Source organism: Meriones unguiculatus, chromosome 1, assembly GCF_030254825.1.
Source record: "Meriones unguiculatus strain TT.TT164.6M chromosome 1, Bangor_MerUng_6.1, whole genome shotgun sequence".
In the NCBI taxonomy this organism is placed as follows: domain Eukaryota; kingdom Metazoa; phylum Chordata; class Mammalia; order Rodentia; family Muridae; genus Meriones; species Meriones unguiculatus.
Window position 1 is genome coordinate 130,508,868 of NC_083349.1, and position 19,302 is coordinate 130,528,169.

The 19,302-nt window shown below is 38.4% G+C and overlaps 1 protein-coding gene across 1 annotated transcript in view; it reads left to right on the top strand.

The window, feature by feature from the left end:
- Cog5 (component of oligomeric golgi complex 5) overlaps positions 1 to 19,302 on the top strand; it is a 251,996-nt gene that overhangs the window by 24,246 nt on the left and 208,448 nt on the right. The window contains exon 6 of the mRNA XM_060366797.1: positions 3,908 to 4,028. Within this exon, the coding sequence (XP_060222780.1) occupies positions 3,908 to 4,028 (121 nt within the window). The remainder of the gene's footprint in view (positions 1 to 3,907; positions 4,029 to 19,302) is intronic.

Genomic DNA, 19,302 nt, shown 5'->3' on the forward strand with positions numbered 1-19,302 from the left:
ATCAAACAAATGAATTATTCTGTTACTCTAAATGTATTATCTGTTGTGTCCTTAAGAGCCACAACTCTCAGTGTCTAAGATACAAGATTAACCCACCTGTACTTTTGATCCTGAATTGGAAAATATCAGTATGAAGTTGAAATATTTTAATTTAATTTTAAAATATAAGCCTTACATATGTACATTTTATATGTATGTATATTCACAGTTTTAATCAGAGAATGTTTTATTTGTATTCTAGAATGACTCAAATGAATATTTATGTCATATTTTATTTCTGACATTTGCTGCTCCTGTCTGTGGGAAAAGTTCAGCAATGAGCAAGCCTAATTTCCAGAATGATCTTGACATGCTGCTTTTAAAAGAAACAAAGGCCTTTTGGAGAAATCTTTAATTCCAGGTTGGAGGAAGGAAATACATAAAATATATTAAATGAATTTGAAACATTCATACCAGACATCATAACTGCCAACTCTGTGACAGAGGAGCAGAGCCAGTTCAGAAATGTACTTGAGACCAGTTATTTCACTTTATCCCCAAAGTGATCTATGGATCATGAAAAATAAAAAAACAAACAGACAAACAAACAAAAACACCTCAGTTTTAGGCAGAACTGTATAGTTGCTTACTCTTCGAGGTTTTAACTAGCTCAAAGTGTTCCATTTGGTCATTAATAAGGATTAAAGCTACAGTAAATTGAGAGTCTCACAGTGCTTAAACACATTTTCATAATGGAAAAAGTAACCCCACAAAATTAATGTTGTCCATTCTCCCACTGGTCATCATGAGTGTATGTTAAGAAACCCTTTTTGGGCTGGAGAAAGAGTATACACACACACACACACACACACACACACACACACACACACACACACAGGTTTGAGAGAGCAAGCTGGGGGAGATATTCATTTATTTCAGCGACAAATCCATGGCTAAAGATAAGTTATTACTGTAAAAGAGAACAGTGGTTTTTTTCTCAGGTGGAGCAAGAGATGAACAGTGACAGATGTGGCATAAGAAACATTCTGTTTTTTCTATATGGTAGTTCTAAGTGCATTTAGCTATAAGTCTGTGAGGGTGGCTGACAGTGTTTAATGATTAGTGAAAGTGTAAAATACTAGGAAAGGAAATTGATTATAGGGGAGGGATATGTGTTGGGTAGTTTTAAAAAGGGCTGGAGTGTTGAAAACTATTTTTGAGAAAATAGATCTCTGAAGTAGATTTTTATTGAGAGACCATTGTGCCAAATTGAAACTGATAAGGATTGGCTTCATTCCTGCAGGAATGAAGATAGCCCCTTGTTATGTAGTAGGCAGTGAGTAATATTGTTAAGGGTAAAGTAAATAAACTCGAAACTTTGATGTTTGAAGGCATTATCTGTTGAGTCTCAGAATGGTTGTGAAAGATTCTAGGTTCCACATTGTTCATTGAGACATGCCAGTTTTGCCAGGCTCGGTGGCATTGAGCCTACGTAGTAGGAATTTCTTCCTGAATACTAGTCCTTGAAAGTTAGAGCAGGGCTTGAAGAGCTGCACCCAGCCTGCCTGTTTTACATAGTGAGTTCCAGGCCAGGTGGGCACTGCCACTGTCTCCTAGAATAATAAATACATTAAAAAACCAAAACCAATTTGGTTAAGCAAAGGACTGGTATTTGTGGTTGTTTTAGTTGAGAGCATAGTTTGGAGTATAGAGGAAAGAAGGGTGACTTTTCAGCATTGCTTCTTTTTATGTTTTGAATTTTAAATTGTGCTTATCTTGTCTATTTAGAAAATAATATTTATTTAAAAGATGGAGATGTTGGGGTACATGCCTTAATCCCAGCACTTGGGAAGTAGAGATAGGTAGATTTCTTTGAGTTTAAGGCCAGGAAGCCCACATAGTGAGATACTGTTTCTAGTAAGCAAATAAATAAAGACAGATATGTCCAAATGTTTAATTTCTATATTTCTACATCTTATGGTTACATGAAAAGCAGTTAAATAAACATGTTTAATACTTGAGTGCTTCTAACTGTGTCTGTAAACAATGTGTGTGTATGTACGTGTGCTTTGTGGAGTGTCAGAGTGTGGCTGGGATGGTTCTAGTGTGCTTTGTGTTTACCTATAAAACGATGTTTACACCTGGATGGTTAGTGATGTTGTTTTCCTGAAGCTTCTAATTCTTTGGTGTGTATGTGCAGATAATGTGCACACATATGTATGTACATATGAGGCTACAGGTGTCTGGTGCATTCCTCAGTTTCTTTCCACCTTATATTTTGGAGATGGTGTCTTACTAAACTTGGAGCTCAACCCTTTGGCAAAAGCCAGCAATCCCTAGGAATCCTCCTGAATCTACTTCTACAGTGCTGGAATCTGGATTTTTATGAGTTGACGGTAATAGAGGGATCCAGACTCAGGCCGTCAAGTTTGTGTGCGAAGCATTTAACTGTTATCTTCCGTTGACCCTGGACTCTTTACTTCTTTTTGATACCTTTTAGGGTCTTCTTTAGTAAAAAGTCCTTGCTTTTCAACTAGTCTGTGTCTATAGGTCATCTCTGTTTTGTCATCACTGTGGAGGCTGGAGATCAACTTCAGTCTGCTTTTTCACCTCACTGACCTTAAGGCAACAGCTCTGCACCCAGTTTCTGCATTATGGCCAGCAAACAGATTTGAAGTTTTTTTAAACCTCAGTTACATTTGGGAATGAAAAAGAACTGGGAAATGACATAAAAATTAGTAATAGCTTTTTGAGTCTTGTTTTACTAATTTTCTTTTCAATTTAGTGAAAAAATATGTTAGGAAAAGTCAAGCAGATAAACATAGTTCATTTTTTTTCTTTTTTTAAAAAATTCTTTATTAATTACACTTTATTCACTTTGTATCCCCCCTGTGGTTCCTTCCCTCCTCCTGTCCCAATCCCTCCCTTCCTCCACCCTCTGCACACATGCCTATCCCCAAGTCCACTGATAGGGGAGGTCTTCTTTTCCTTCCTTCTGATCCTAATCAATTAGGTCTCATCAGGAGTGGCTGCATTGTCTTCTTCTGTGGCCTGGTAATGCTGCTTCCCCCTCAGCGGGAGGTAATTAAAGAGCAGGCCAATCAGTTCATGTCAGAGACAGTCCCTGTTCCTATTACAATGGAACCCATTTGGATATTAAACTGCCATGGGCTACATCTGTGCAGGGGTCTTAGGTTATCTCCATGCATAGTCCTTGGTTGGAGTATGAGTCTCAGGAAAGACCCCTGTGCTCAGATTTTTTGGTTCTGTTGCTCTCTTTGTGGACTTCCTGTCCTCTCCAGATCTTACTGTTTCCCGCTTCTTTCCTAAGATTCCCTGCACTCTGCCCAAAGGTTGGCCGTAAATCTCAGCATCTGCTTTGATAGTCTGCAGGGCAACATAGTTCATTCTTTAAGGACTAATGAAGTTAAGAATTTTGAAGACTATTCCCCCAGACACTGAGGAAGAGGAACTAGAGTGGAGGCAACACAGCTGTTGTCATTGGTGGCTGCACATTGTCATCACCTGGGGATGACGAGCAAGTAAAACTGATATGTGGGTATCAGATTCCCATTTAACTACACAGAAATACAGTCTTAGCATTGGAGCTTCTTGAACCTTTCCATTTGAATCAATGTGAAGTTAGACAGAGCCTTTGGCCTAGAACAGGCTTGAAAAATTTTCACCTCATAGTATCTCAATCTCAAATTTTCTCTGTTTGGGATAAGTTGGAGTTTATTGTAAAGGTTAAATACGGAATTGTGGATGTTCTCTTTAAAGATATGTGGTTATTTAGGGGTCCAGTGGGAAACAAAAAGACTGAACAAATGTTTTCACATCTGGAAAGAGTGGCTTCACAGATTAACCATAATCACAATAAAACTTCATGGAGCTTTTGCACTTTCTTCATCCTGTGTCACTTGAACAGGTTGCCTGCGATCTGCTTCGGAGAATAATTCGCATCTTATATCTCAGTAAGAGACTCCAGGGACAACTGCAAGGAGGAAGTAGAGAGATAACAAAAGCTGCTCAGAGTCTCAATGAACTTGGTAAGTCCTTTCATGATTAAAAATTGGCAGAAGTTTGACAATTTTAACTCAGTTGATTTGTTGGCATATATTATCACTATTAAGAAATACTACTAAAAATTTAAAAAATGGCTGTTTATAACATTGTTAGAAGTGAAGTTTCTCTTCAGAAAGGATGTGTAAAATTAGATTTTTTTGAGAGCGCTGTTTACTTTAGAAATGATTGTATGGTAAAATTTTGCTTTTTTTTGATGAACAGGTATGTATATATTTTAACGCATACAATCTGAGTAACTGGGATCACAGTAATGATACAAAACACGTTCAACTCTCTTGAAAGTATGCTTAGCATCACTTGTTGATTAGAACTACTCCCTTCCCTCTAACCAGAGAGCCATCATAATTTTTATATCATGGTTTTGTCTATTAGTGACACATAAATGCAGTCATAAAGTCTGTAACTAAAATGCTTCAATAGAGCCTGGCAGAGTCTGATCTTCAGTTTCCCCATCCATCCATCTACCATCCATCCATGCATCCATGCATCCATCCATCCATCCATCCATCCATCCATCCATCCATCCATCCATCCATCTATCTATCTATCTATCTATCTATCTATTTCTGAAACAGGGTTTCTCTTTGTAGCCTTGGCTGTCCTGGACTTGCTTTATAGACCAGGCTGGCCTTGAATTCACATGGATCCACCTGCCTCTGTCTCCCTGAGTGCTGGGATTAAAAGCGTGTGCCACTACATCTGACTCATCTACAGATTTTAATACCTTTGAGATTTATTCAGATTGTTGGGTATGCTAGCAGTTTGTTAGAATACATTCTATGCTGTATTAAGGGTTGTCTTTTGAGTCACTGGTTGAAGGAGAATTTGAGTTCTTTCTAGTGTTCGGTGATTATGAATACAGTGGCTATAAATGCTTTCGTGTAGGTTTTGCTGTGATTTCTATGAAGGAAATATCCAGTAGAAATGCTGTTATTTAGGTGGTAAATCCTGTGTTGATGTGATGTCTAGATGAATTTATTCATTCTTTTCTTAGATATTTAAAATAGGCCCTTGACATTCAAGGCTTTAGAGTTCAGCATTTTGCTGGCTAACAAGCTTCAGGTTCCATAGCTTTTCAGGGGAAAGTTTGAAGAGCTAGTGAGTACACATTGAAAAGGCCAGCACCTGGGTTTTGATGAGACTTTGTTGTTGGGTTTCTTGTTTTCATTGGGTATCCAGTAATTTTTAAGAAGTGAAAACATTTGGTGATTTTTTAGTCTTTTATAGAGTCAGAAGGTCTTTAATTATGTAAGTCTTAAATATTGATGGTTTGCTTACTCTTGGTGTCATGGTTATGCCACAGTAATACCCAGGAAAATGTGTTTGACATATTCTTTCTGAGTTTTTCTGGTTTTGATATTTTAGTTGCAAAGTCTAGCTCTAATGCAGTGGTTCTCAACCTGTGAGTTGTGACCCCTTTGGAGACACATATCAGATATTTACTGTATAATTTATAACAGTAGCAAAATTACAGTTATGAAGTAGCAGTGAAATAATCTTATGGTTGGGGGGGGCTGGTTACCACAACATGAGGAACTGCATTAAATGGTGGCATCATTAGGAAGCTTGAGAGTCACTACTGTAATGCTTTTTTTTTGGGGGGGTAGAGATTTGTATAACAACAGATCCCTGTATATTAAGTTAGATTGTCCAGCTTGATCAGGGTTGCAGCATTAGGAAGGTTGAAAACCACTGTTCTAATGTTTATGTTATATTTTTATTGATGAATGAAATGCAGTAGCTTTTCCAAACCATGCTTCAACATTACAATTGTGTGATGTTTAAATATAGACATTGGTTAGGCTACTCTTTTTTTGTAATTTAAAATTATTTCATTTTAATTAGGAGATAATATTATGATTTTTATTTTAAATTTTACAAATATATTTCTACTCTTTTTTTTAATTTTATTTTTCTCATTAGTTACATTTTGTTAATTCTGTATCCCAGCTGTATCCCTCATTCCCTCCCCAATCCCACCCTCCCTCCCTCATCTCCTCCCTGCCCCTTTCCAAGTCCACTGGTAGGGGAGGACCTCCTCCCCTTTCATATGACTCCCTTTTGTCAGGTATTTTCAGGACTGGCTGCAAAGTCCTCCTCTGTGGCCTAACAGTACTGCTCCTCCCTTGGGAGGTGGGGAGGTCAAAGAGCCAGTCATTGAGTTCCTGTTAGAAATAGTCCTTGTTCCCCTTACTATGGGAAACCAATTGATTACTGAGCTATCACAGGTCACATCCGAGCAGAGTTTCTAGGTTTTATCCTCTCATGGTCTTTGGTTGAGTGTCCATCTCAGAAAAGACCCTATGCCCAGATATGTTTGGTCCTTGTGGAGCTCCTATCCTTTCCACATCAAACTCCCCTTCTTTCATATGATTCCTTGCACTCTGCCGAAGTTTTGGTTATGAGTCTTAGTATCTACTTTGGAGCACTGCTAGGTAGAGTCTTTCAGATGCTTTCTGCGGTAGACTCCTGTCATACGTTCAATGCATATCCCATTTGTGGTTAGGCTACTCTTAACACTATGCTATTTATTATGCTGGAGTATATTATAGCAAAAGTTTGTTTTTCAAGCAGTGAGCAATATTTGAGTGTTTTTTTTAAAGTTACTTTTTATTTTAAAAATCTAAAATTTATTATGTGTCATGTGCTTGAGTTTTTTGTTTGGACTCAAGGTTGTACTATATATTTGTACACACACATACATTATATACATACATGTGTGTAATAATAATAATCAAAGAAATAGTGGCTATCAATTTGAGAGTGGGAGAAGCATGGTTAGGAGTAGGAGAGAGGGTATATAGAAGGATCTGGAGAGAGGAAAGAAGGGGACAATGATGGAATTCTATTTCAATTAAAAGCATTAACAGATTTAAAAATAGTATATTATGTATATGTGTACTGCTTGTAAGTTTGTTACTTTTTGTCATTTGAAATAAAATAAACATGGAGTCTATTTTGTGTTTATCAGCTTCTCCTGGGTATGTGGTCTGCTCTGTAGCGTGGTTGATATACCCAGTGACCCTCCATTGGAAAAACTTTTGTTCTTTTTTTCAGCAGGTATCAAATGAAAGTCTCTTCTCACTTAGGGGAAGTGTTCACTTCCACTTCTCAATTCTGGGATTTTTGTCTGGTTTGAACATGTACAACAAGACTTGTCACAGTCTCTGTGAGTTCATATGTGTATCAGTCCTTTTCTTGGAGTCTTTAACACCTCTGGCTTTTACAAAATAACACTCTGTGTGTGTGTATAGTGTTTATGTATATACTGTTTATTCTGATAATGCTTTATGTCAGCAGAGTAAGAGACTAGAGCTTACAGAGGGAAAAGTGAATTTTAGAAAAGTCAGGGACAGAGAAGATATCACGTACTGTGCAGCAGTTACAGCATAATGGAATCTGTACACAAAACCTCTCTAACATAGTCACCTCTTATATGACGTGACAAGATTTCCTTCAGTAGAACCCAGCTGTGAGAACAGGGTGGAACTGCAGAGCAAGTGGCCAATGTGCTTGCAACAGTTCTTACACTGCGCCTTCTTAATTATTTAGTGGAAGTCATATTTTCCTGGGAAACAGTGTTAGGAATTTGGTTTTGTTGACCATGTTTTCCTTTTTCTAATTATTATTTGTTTTTTTTTTCCTTTTATTGAAAATAGATTTTTTTTCCCCTCACATAATATATCCTGATTATGTAAGGTGGTTCTTCTTCCAATCCTCCCAGGTCCTCCCCACCTGCCATCCCTTCTGGAACAACCTCCCCCTTTCTGTCTCCTATTAAAAAACAAAGAGGAATCTAAGGGATAATGATAAAACAAAATGAGATGAAATTAGAACTAACACATCAAAATAGGACAAAACAAACAGAAGGAAAAGAGCCCAAGAAAAGGCACAAGATGCAGAGGCCCACTTGTTCACACAGTCAAGAAGTTCCATAAAAGCACTGAACTGAAAGCCGTAATATATATACAAGGGACATACAGGGTAGAGAGAGAGAAAAAATATATATATATTAACAAAATTAAATAGATACAAATAAAAATATAATATAATAAAGAAAAGAAAAAGTTGTGACGTGATATTATGAGACAAACAACTTCCAAAGATGCCATTGATCTCGTTATCTGTGTGCTGGGCATGTAGCCTACCCTTAAGAGTAGTTTGTTTCCTCTTGGAAAAAAGGATATTTTCGTGTGCAAATGGTTATCAGTTGGAGATACCTTCTGGCTTAGGGAAGGGGTCTTGTGTCCACTTCTTCTTTCAGCTCTAGGACCACATCTGGTGCAGGCCCTGTGCATGCTGCTTCAGTCTCTGTGAGTTCATCTATCAGTCAGTCCTGTTGATTTGGCCTTTTTTTTCTTGGTGTCCTCCACTGCCTTTGGCCCTTGCACACTTTTCGATTCTGCAGAGTTCCCTGAGCCCTGACTTGAAGACATTTCGTTTAGGGCCAAGTGTTCCAAGATCTCTCATTCTTCATTATGTCTGGCTGTGGGTCTTGTTTGTTCCCAGTCTGCTGAAGGAGGAAGCTTCTCTGATGAGGGCTGAGGAAGGCACTGATCAGTCCCTAGCTGGAATGGCCAGTGTTGTTTACATAGTGTGTTTTTACAGAGGGTGTAAAAGTTCTAGTATGAGCTATTAGCTTTGCTTAATAATTCTCAATTTTTATGGCGCAAAATGTATCTGTAATAGTCACTAAACATAGGTGAAAATTATCCCAAGGCTTAGTGTGTCCGTTTGTCTTAGATAGGTTTTCTATTGCTGTGATGAAAATACCATGAACAAAAAGCAAGTTGGAAAGAAAGGTTTATTCAGCTTACACTTCCAGATTGTAGTCCATCACTGAAGGATGTCAGGAGAGGAACTCAAGCAGGGCGGGAGCCTGGAGGCAGGAGCTGATGCAGAGGCCATGCGGGAGAGCTGCTTCCTGACTTGCTTGTTGTGGCTTGCTCAGCCTGCTTTCTTATAGAACCCAGGACCACCAGCCCAGGGATGGCCCCACCCACAATGGGCTGGGCCCTCTCTGGTTGATAACTAATTGAGAAAATGCTATACAGCTGGAGCTCATACATGTATTTCCTCAACTGAGGCAGCTTCTTCTGTGATGATGCTAGCTTGTGTCAAATTGGCACACTAGACTAGCCAGTACAGAATTTATCCTCAGTGACAATCCATCAGATTTAAAAAAGGCAAATATTTGATTATGACTATTATGTTTTAGAACCAATAGATATGGTCATAAAAATAGTGGTATGTTCTTTAAACCTCTCTCTAATATAGTATTGGCTTTACTGAACCGCTGCTCTTTCAGAAGACCCAGGTTCAATTCCTAGCATCAACATGGAGGCTTACAACTGGAGTCTTTAACTCCAGGGCTACAGAATGTGATGTCATTTTCCAGCCTCTACCAGGCACAGGTATGGTGGGCAGACATACATGAAGGTTTAGTTAGTAAAAAAAAAAAAAAAAAAAAGAATGTCTGGGTTGTCTTTGAAATATAATAGAAGTAATGTTAAATGGAGTTGGCTCATATGTACTCTTTCTATTCCCAAATAATGATTGGATATAAGAACGTTTTATATTAGTCAAATTTAGAATAGTAATGCTACCTAGTCATTTTATTTGTACTTGACTTTTGGAATCCACAACTACTAACTGTTTTATTTTGAAAAGATATCTTTGAAAATTTTGATTAAAGACTGAAATCAATTTCATATCTTTTTTTCTATTTAATAGTTTTTCTAAGACACTTAAAAGAGCTGTAGAGACATTGTGTTCACTGAAGTTTTCTATTCACTTCAACAAACTTATGTGGAGGAGACTTCCTACAATCTTCAGTGGATTGATGGGATTTACGAGCATTCTAGCTGTGTGTGGTTTACTCTTGTCTGGTGGCCACTCGAGTAAATTTGCTCTTTTTTTCTGATAGGTGACAGTGCTATGCTTCCCAGGTCTTATCCAAGTTGGGGAACTTCCAGCATGAATTGAATGTTGTGGTAAATTGCTTCAGAATTAAGATTTGTGGGACTCTAAAGTAGGAAAGCAAAGGGAGAAGAGTTAGAAGAAGGAGCTGTTTTACACTGAGAAGTTTATTCAGTGTAAAACACTGAGAAGTTTATTCAGACTTGAATCCATGTCCTCGAAGAGCAGCCAGTACTTTTAACCACTGAGCCATTTCTCCAGCTTTCCAAAGTCTATTCTAAAAGAAGTTTGAAAATGTGTAAGTCTTGAGCATTGTGGGGAAGGCCCAATCAGTAAAGTGATTGTCACACAATCATGAGTATCTGGGTTTAGATTCCCAAAACCCATGTAAAAAGCTGGGCATGGAAGCATGTGCCTTAATTCCACTGTTAGGGAGGCAGAGATAGGAGCATCCCTAGAGCTTGCTGGTCAGCCACTCTAGCCAATTAGCAAGTTCCAGGTTCATCAAGAGATCCTATCACAAAAACTAAGGTGGATGGAGAATGCTTGAAAAGATACTCAGATTGATTTCCAAAGTGGTTGTATATCTGGTGCTTTTTCAGACAATTAGGAATAGTGCTACCTCAAGATCCAGCTATACCACTCCTAGGCATATACCCAAAAGATGCTCACATATACAACAAGGACATTTTTTCAACCATGTGCATAGCAGCTGTATTCATAATGGCCAGAATCTGGAAACAACCCAGATGTCCCTCAACTGAGGAATGGATACAGAAACTGTGGTACATTTACACAATGGAACACTACTCAGCAATTAAAAGCAAGAAAATCATGAAATTTGCAGGCAAATGGTGGGAAGTAAAAAAGATCATCCTGAGTGAACTATCCCAGAAACAGAAAGACACATATGGTATATACTCACTCATAAGCGGATATTAGACATATAATATAGGATAATCATACTAAAATCTGTACATCTAAAGAAGCTAATCAAGAGGGAGGACCCTGGGTAAGATGTTTAATCCTCATTCAGAAAGGCAAACGGGATAGACATCGAAGAAGGTGAAAACAAGGAACAAGACAGGAGCCTACCACAAAGGGTTTTATTTTATTTTTTTATAAGCATAACGTGGTTTGATTTCTTCTTTTTTATTTTTAATTTGTTTTAAATTTTTATTTTTTTTAATATTAGTTACAGTTTATTCACTTTGTATCCCAGCCGTGTCCCGCTCCCTCATTCCCTCCTAATCCCACCCTCCCTCCCTCATCTCCTTCCTGCCCCTTTCCAAGTCCACTGATAGGGGAGGACCTCCCCCCTTTTCTTTATCAGATATCTTCAGGACTGGCTGCAAAGTCCTCCTCTGTGGCCTAGCAGGGCTGCTCCTCCCTTGGGAGGCAGGTGAGGTCAAAGAGCTCGCCATTGAGTTCGCGGAGGGCTTTAATACTGAGCAGGGTATTAAAGAGGATGCTGAGACTTATAGCCAAACTTTGGGCAAAGTGCAGGGAATCTTATGATAGAAGGGGAGATAGAAAAACCTGGAAGGGTCTAGAGCTCCACAAGGAGAACAACAGAACTATAAAATCTGGTCCTAGGGGTCTTTTCTGAGTCTGATACTCTAACCAAGCACCATTCATGGAGATAACCTAGAACTCCTGCATGGATGTAACCTGTGGCAGCTCAGTCTCCAAAAGTGTTCCCTAATAAGGGGAATAGGGACTGTCTCTGACATGAACTCAATGGCTGGTTCTTTGATCACCTCCTCCTCAGTCCTGATGAAATCTGATAGGCTAGGGTCAGATGGAAGGGGAGGAGGACCTCTCCTATCAGTGAAGTAGGGAAGGGGCATGGGAGGAGATGAGGGAGGAAGGGAGGGACGGTGAGATCAGGAAGGGATGAGAGTGGGGGCAACAGCTGGGATACAAAGTGAATAAATTGTAATAAATAAAAAATTATATTAAAAAAAGAAAAAGATACTCAACACTGACTTCTGACTTCTACATGCTCATGCTTACATACCTGCAAACATGCGCAGCCATACACAAAGAAAGATGGGGTATGGATATTATTTCTTAATAGATATATTAAGTCATTAAGACAGTTGTAGGCTCTAAAGCAGTGGTTTTCAACTTGTGGGTTGCAGCCCCTTTGGGAAATATCTTAGGGTTTCTGTTGCAATGAAATTACTATGACCAAAAAGTAAGTTGGGGTGGAAAGGGTTATTCACCTTATACTTCCACATTGCTGTTCATTGCTGAAGGAAGTCAGGACAGGAACTCAAACAGAGCAGGAACCTGGAGACAGGAGCTGATGCAGAGGCTGTGGAGCAATGCTGCTTATTGGCTTGCTTCGCATAACTTGCTCAGCCTACGTTCTTATAGAGCGCAGGACCACCAGCCCAGGGATGGCCCCAGCCCCAGTGAGCTTGGCCATTTCTCATAGAACACTAATTGAGAAAATGCTGGAGCTCATGGAGGCGTTTTCTCAACTAAGCTCCTTCCTCTTTGATGACTAGATTGTGTTAAATTGAAATACAAAATCAGCCAGTTACAGGGGTCACATATCAGATATCTTACATAGGAATATATTTACATTATGATTCATAACAGTAGCAAAATTCCAGGTATGAAGTAGCAACAAAAATAATAAGGTAGGGGTGTCACCACCACACGAGGAAATGTATTAAAGAGTGGCATCATGAGGAAGGCCGAGAACCACTGCTCCAAAGCTTTTTTTGGGAAGAGACTGTATAATAACATTACCCCGTGTGGTAACTTAGCCTCTCCTGCTTGATCAGGCCTAAAAAGTATACCCAGGGTGATGTATTCTTCAAAAAATAAAACAAGAAACATTCCAGTCTTTCCCGTATATACTAAATGTGGTTATATGGAGCAGAGGATAGTTAAAAGTTACTTTACTGCCATATTGCTACTGACAAAAGTTTGGGAATCATTAAGAATAGTCACCTAATTTAATTGATATAGAAATTTATTGCTAAGACTAAATGATGACATTGATATTTTAAAGTGAGTCAAACTATAGTAATGAAAAATAAAAGCTAAAAAGAAATAGGGAGATTTTCACTGAGAGCAAATGAGTATATACATCTTGTTGAATGTGTACTTGTAGGCTAGTTGTTTTAATAATGGTCAGAACAACAGAGTGTTCATAAATTCTTCATTCATCAGAGTGACGCATTGTTAGCACTTTAGAGACTCAGGAATATAAAATTATACTTGAAATGATTACAAAGATTTCTGTAAAATGTTTGCAAAATTTAGATTGAGACAGGAAGAGATGAGCTTTGAAACCATTTAGATCATGGTTTAAATTCCATTTCAATCTGTGTTGGTGACTGTAGATTGAACAACTTCTGTACCATATCTAAAGACTATTGAGGAGATTTAATGAGGCAGAAGTTATAGACTGCTTGTGTCCTTGCCTGGCATATAGCAGGGCTCCAGAGATTGCTTTTCTCTCATCTTTTCTTAATTTAGGACTAAAAAATGAAAAGGGAATTTTTTTTTCACATGTTAAGGTCACATGGTACATATGTCATACTCTGTGGTTGTGTTTCACTTCTCTGCATTCAAAAGTGCATTTATCAGGATATCGAAGCAGATGATGGGATTCATAGCAAAACTGGGCAGAGTGCAGGGAATCTATGGAAGAAGGGGGAGACAGACCTGGAGGGGACAGGAGCTCCACAAGGAGACCAACAGATCCAAAAAAATTTGGGTTCATAGGTTCATACAGAGACAAATCAAACAAGGACCATGCATGGTGAGGATGTAGACTGTAGCCCATTGGCAATTCAGTTTCCATGTAGGTACCTTAGTAAGGGGAGCAGGAGCAGTCACTGGCATGAACTTGGTTGCCTGTTCTTTGATCACCTCCCCCTGGTGGGGTGGCCTTACTAGGGGACAGAGAAAGAGGATCCAGACAGCTCTGATGAGACCTGACAAGCTAGGATCAGAGTAGGAGAAGAGGACCTCTCCTATCAGTGGACTAGGGGAGGGACATGGGGGCGGAGGAGGGTTGGGAAGATGGGACTGGGAGGAGATGAAGGAAGGGGCAACAACCAGGATACAAAATGAATAAATTGTAATAAATAATAATACTAGAACAATTTAAAAAGCGCATTTACAGTTCTAGAAAAAACAAAAAAAGGTTGTTACTTTTATACATACATAACTCATGGATCCCACCCGCCACCCCCAGACAGGGTTTTATTCTTCCAGCCCAGTTGGCATGTGTCACATTGTGTAACCCAGGCTCACCTCAGATTTGTGGCATTCTGCCTGTTTCAGTTGCGATTATAAGAATGGACCAGTACACCTGGCTTTTCTCATGGATTTATTTTCTGAGAAAAAAATATTGAAGTCTTACTTTACAGATTTTCAAGTTTGAGATGGGTACTGAAGGATAATAAAAAATATCTATGAAAAGCAAAACCAAAATTCCTGAAGTACCTATTGAAGAAAGAATTCATAGTGAATTCCTTTTTATAATTCATTTCTTTTAAATATGACTATATCACACTGAGTGGTGGCAGCATATACCTTTAATGTTAGCCGTTGGCAGAGGCAGGCAGATGTCTGAGTTCGAGGCCAGCCTGGTCTACAAAGTGAGTCCAGGACAGCAAAGGCGACACAGAGAAACCCTGTCTTGAAAAACAAAAACAAAATCCCAAACAAACAAAATACTTTATTATATTGGTCGATTATGTGTCATATTACAAATTTACTGTATAATCCAAAGGCTCTTGAAGTTTCATATAAGACTGAAAAGCTCTTTTCCTTGATGTTCATTGCTTTTTTTTTTTTTTTTAAATAAATAGTTCTTAGAGTATACAATTGAAGTGTATGGGTATTCTCAAATATGTATTTAAAGTGACAGTTAAGCTTCTGTATTCACTCAGTGTTGACTTTCTTTTTCCTTTACTAAAAGCAAAACTTTTCCTGGGGTTTTCTCTCTGTGAGACAAGAGTATATGAATTTGGGTGTTTTGTAAACTTGAATGCAGTAGGTTCACCAGTGGAAGTTAAGATCTTTACCACTTCAAAATTTTAATGTTATGATTGATATCTATTTCATGGATGTTTATTGCATTGTCTTCATTATTTTTTCCCTGGAGGGTACTGCACTTTAAATGTATTATTTTTGTGCTTCTGCTTGCAGCATGGTACACATGTGGAGTTCAGAGGAAACTTGTAGGAGTTTTGGGAATCAAACTTAGGTTGTGAGGTTTGGTGGCAAGTCCCTTTACCTAGTGAGTCATATTGGTGGCTCTATTGATAATTCATCTAACCCTTTTGAATTGTAAAATAATAGTGTGCTATGAAAACTAGAATATTGAGATAGATGTTAATTTCTAAAAACTGCAAAATCTTACATTTTTTACCTAGACTGTTATTAATATTTTGGAAAATTCATCTCCTGTCTGCTTGACTATAAACTGCTCTATTTGTTATAATACCATCTTAGGCTCTGCATTGTGGGCATCCTTTCATGTTAGTTCACATGTGCCTTATTTTAATTGCTAGTGCAGTGTCTTAAATATGTCTTATATTCTCCCAAGTCTTGTTAAAATTTGATTGCCTCTGTGGCAGCTTTGGGGGTCGGGACTTTTAAGTGGCAATTAGCTCCTTTAGAAGAATAAATGCCTCTACTGTGATCATGGATCAGTTACTGGGAAAATGGTTTTTCATTTTATAGGGAATTACTCCTTTAGCTTATTTTTCTTGTGCCCATTTCCTTTTATTTCTTTATCATGCTGTGAGGCAGCGTGAGTTCACTTGCTGTTGGACTCCTAAGCTCTATAACCATGAGGTGAATCAATTTCTTTCCTTTATAACCTACCCAGTCTTAGATATTCTGTTATAGCAACAGAATATGGGCAAAGTCAGTTAAGTAATATTTACATATAAACTATCTGGTTATTTTATAGTCTACTATTGTTACCTATCTTGATCATTCATATTTTCTGTCATTATTTTTGTTTTGATGACCATCCTTGTAACCTAGTCTATCTTTTTTTTTTTTTTTTTTTTTTTTTTTTAGGGTAAATTTTAGAAGCTATTTTTTTTGGTGAGAGGTTGAGTTTAAGATTTGTTAATATTTTAAAATGAAATATGTTACCAATAGTAATCTGAAGATGCATACATACACCTTTGTCAAAATTAATAGGTGTGGCATTTGAAGTTATTTCCTGGGTTGGTGGATGGCGGTAGTAACAGCTTTTGTTGCACTGCCTGATAACCTGAGTTCCATGTCTCCAACCCAGATAGAGAGGAAAGGATGGGATTGGTGTTTGCTTTCTACCAGACATGTACATACATTGTACACCCCCCCTTTGCCCTTGCTCTCTTTCTCTCCCTCTCTCTCATATGCAAATAAAATGCATCCTCAAAGTTACTTTTTAAATGGAATGAAGTTGACATATATATGTCATATATGTATATATGTATATCTTTAATTCTGACTTGACTATGTTCTTATTGTCTGTGGTTGCATAGCTTTATATATGCCATTGTTTCACACTAGTCAGTTAACCATGTTCTTTTCCATGTTTTATAAATGCTCTTGCTAGTGGAGGCTTATTTTCTATATTATATAGACCAGCTAGGCATTTTCTAATTTTATTTTTTAGTATTTTTTCTAATTATACATGTTAATCTTTTACCTATTGGGTTATGTTTTGTCTTTCCACAGTATTTGAAACATATTCACCTTGGTATTCTTCAGATATTTTTATGACTTCATTTTTATCCATGCGTAAGTTATTTGGGTATAGCTTGCTCACGCAGCAACCACATTGCACTCAAAGCAGTACCTGTGGTTGCCTGGAATATAAGGAGACTTTGCTTCCTGGAGCCGTGAACTTACTGACTCTGGGAACAGAGAAGCATTTTATTTAATTTTTATTTTATGTACATTGCTGTGAGGGTGTCAGACCACCTGGAACTGCTTATGGACAGTTGTGAGCTGCCATGTGGGTGCTGGAAGAGCAGACAGCGCTCTTAACCACTGAACCATCTCTCCAGCCCTACAGATAAGCATTTTAACCTCAGTGTTTCACACCTTAGTTGTCTAGTGAGTAGGAAATGTCTGTTATTTTATACTTTTCTTATTTGCTTGGGTTTGAGGGGCTTATTTTGTTTTGTTTTGTTTTTTCAAAACAGGGTTTCTCCATGTAGCTTTGGGTGTCCTGGACTCGTTTTGTAGACCAGGTTGGCCTTAAACTCAAAAAGATCCCACCTGTTCCTGCCTCCCTGAGTGCTGGCATCATAGGCATGTGCCACTGCATATGGCTGTTTTTTATTTTTTTGAGACTAGGTTTCTCTGTGTAACAGCCCTGGCTGTCCTGCAACTCTGGAAACCAGGTAGGCCTTGAACTCACAAAGATTCATGTGCCTCTGCCTCCCAAGTGCTGGGATCAAAGGCATGCGCCACCACCTCCTTGGGTTTTATTTTTATTAATTACAGTTTATTCACTTTGTATCCCCCCTGTAGCTCCCTCATCCTCCCCTCCCAATCCCATCCTTCCTCCCTCTTTCTCACCCGTGTCCCTCTCCCAGTCCACTGATGAGGAAGGTCCTCCTCCCCTTCCCTCTGATCCTAGTCTATCAGGTCTCATCAGGAGTGGTTGCATTGTCTTCCTCTGTGGCCTGGTAAGGCTGCTTCCCCCTCAAGGGGAGGTGATCAAAGAGCAGGCCAATCAGTTCCTATCAGAGACAGCCCCTGTCCCCATTACTATGGAACCCACTTGTACACTGAACTGCCATGGACTACGTCTGTGCAGGGGTTCCAGGCAATCTCCATGAGTGGTCCTTAGCTGGAATATCAGTCTCGGAAAAGACCCCTGTGCCCAGACTTTTTGGATCTCTTGCTCTCCTTGTGGAGCTCCTGTCCTTTCCAGGTCTTACTATCTCTCACTTCTTTCATAAGATTCCCTGCACTCTGCTGAAAGTTTGGCTATGAGTCTTAGCATCTGCCTCAATACCCTGCAAGGTAGAGCCTTTCAGAGGCCGTCTCTGGTAGGCTCCTGTCCTGTTCCCTGTTTTCTCCCTCCTCCAATGTCCATCCTCCTTAACTTTCTGAATGGGGATTGAGCATCTTTTTGCTTGGGTTTTTAAAATGGACTTTCTCTTTAAACCTTGGGATTGAGTTTCTTATTACATTTTTGTCATTTTCTATTTACTACTATTTTTAGTTAGATTTCTGAGTGTTTTAAGTTGAAAAACAATCATTTTTTTTTGTAGATGTATTTTTGCAATGTCTTGTATAACTTGTGAGATAGCTCTGGTTCTACATTTAATAAACATTGCACTTGCAACATTTCTTTCCTCTTCCTCCTTTTACTTCTCTCTCTCTCTTTTTTTTTTTTGAGACAGGTGTCTTTTAAGTCTGGCTGTCCTTTGATTCCATATTCTCTTGCCTCTACCTCCCTATTTGTGTGACTATAGGCATGTACTATTATATCTGGCTTTTTATGATTTTCTGTTAAATGTAGCTATAAATAGCATATCTGGAGGAGAAAAATTAGTGGAATTGCACATTAGGAAGAGAAAAATAAAACTTTTGAGGGTTTGCATTGCTAAGCTCTGATTTGGTCTCTAACATTAAAGTAGTCTAGATATTGAAGTCCTAAATGTGGTAATAGAAATAGTGAAAATACTTCTTTTAGGTGCCTTCACATATGTTTATATCTAGGAAGAGATTTCCTGGGCTTAGGGACTGAATTGTTCTTAAAGATAGCTAGGGAAGAGATAGATCTGGGAAGAGCTGGGGATAAATATGACCAAAGCAGATGGTGTGACACTCAAAACTGTCAGAGACCTAACACAAAATGTAAAGCAATAATAAAATACCTCTACCATGAATAGAACTTTGCTTCCTGGACCTATTTTCACACATATGAGCATGTGATCACCATTATTATAAACATTATTAAGAATTTAAAAAGAAAATGTACTCAACATCTAGTGTTAAGGATGCTATTAAAACTCTTTTTTGCTACCTACTCTTTGGTGACTAAATATTTCATGATGATTTAGATAATACAAGAATACCTAGGGAAAACCACTAGGAAAGAAATCCCTGAACAGTATACAGAGAAGCAGGTGTGACTGGATCAGAGAACCATCGCCAGGTAGACACATTCTAGATTCAAAGCAAAATGTAGCCATCAGAAACATTTATGAAAAATAATTCTATGCATGGAGATTGAAGTCTGAAAATAGAAAGACACCTGTGTGACCACCATCCTGTCTCCCTGCTTTCACAAGCCAGTCTCACCCTCATTAAAAGTTGAAG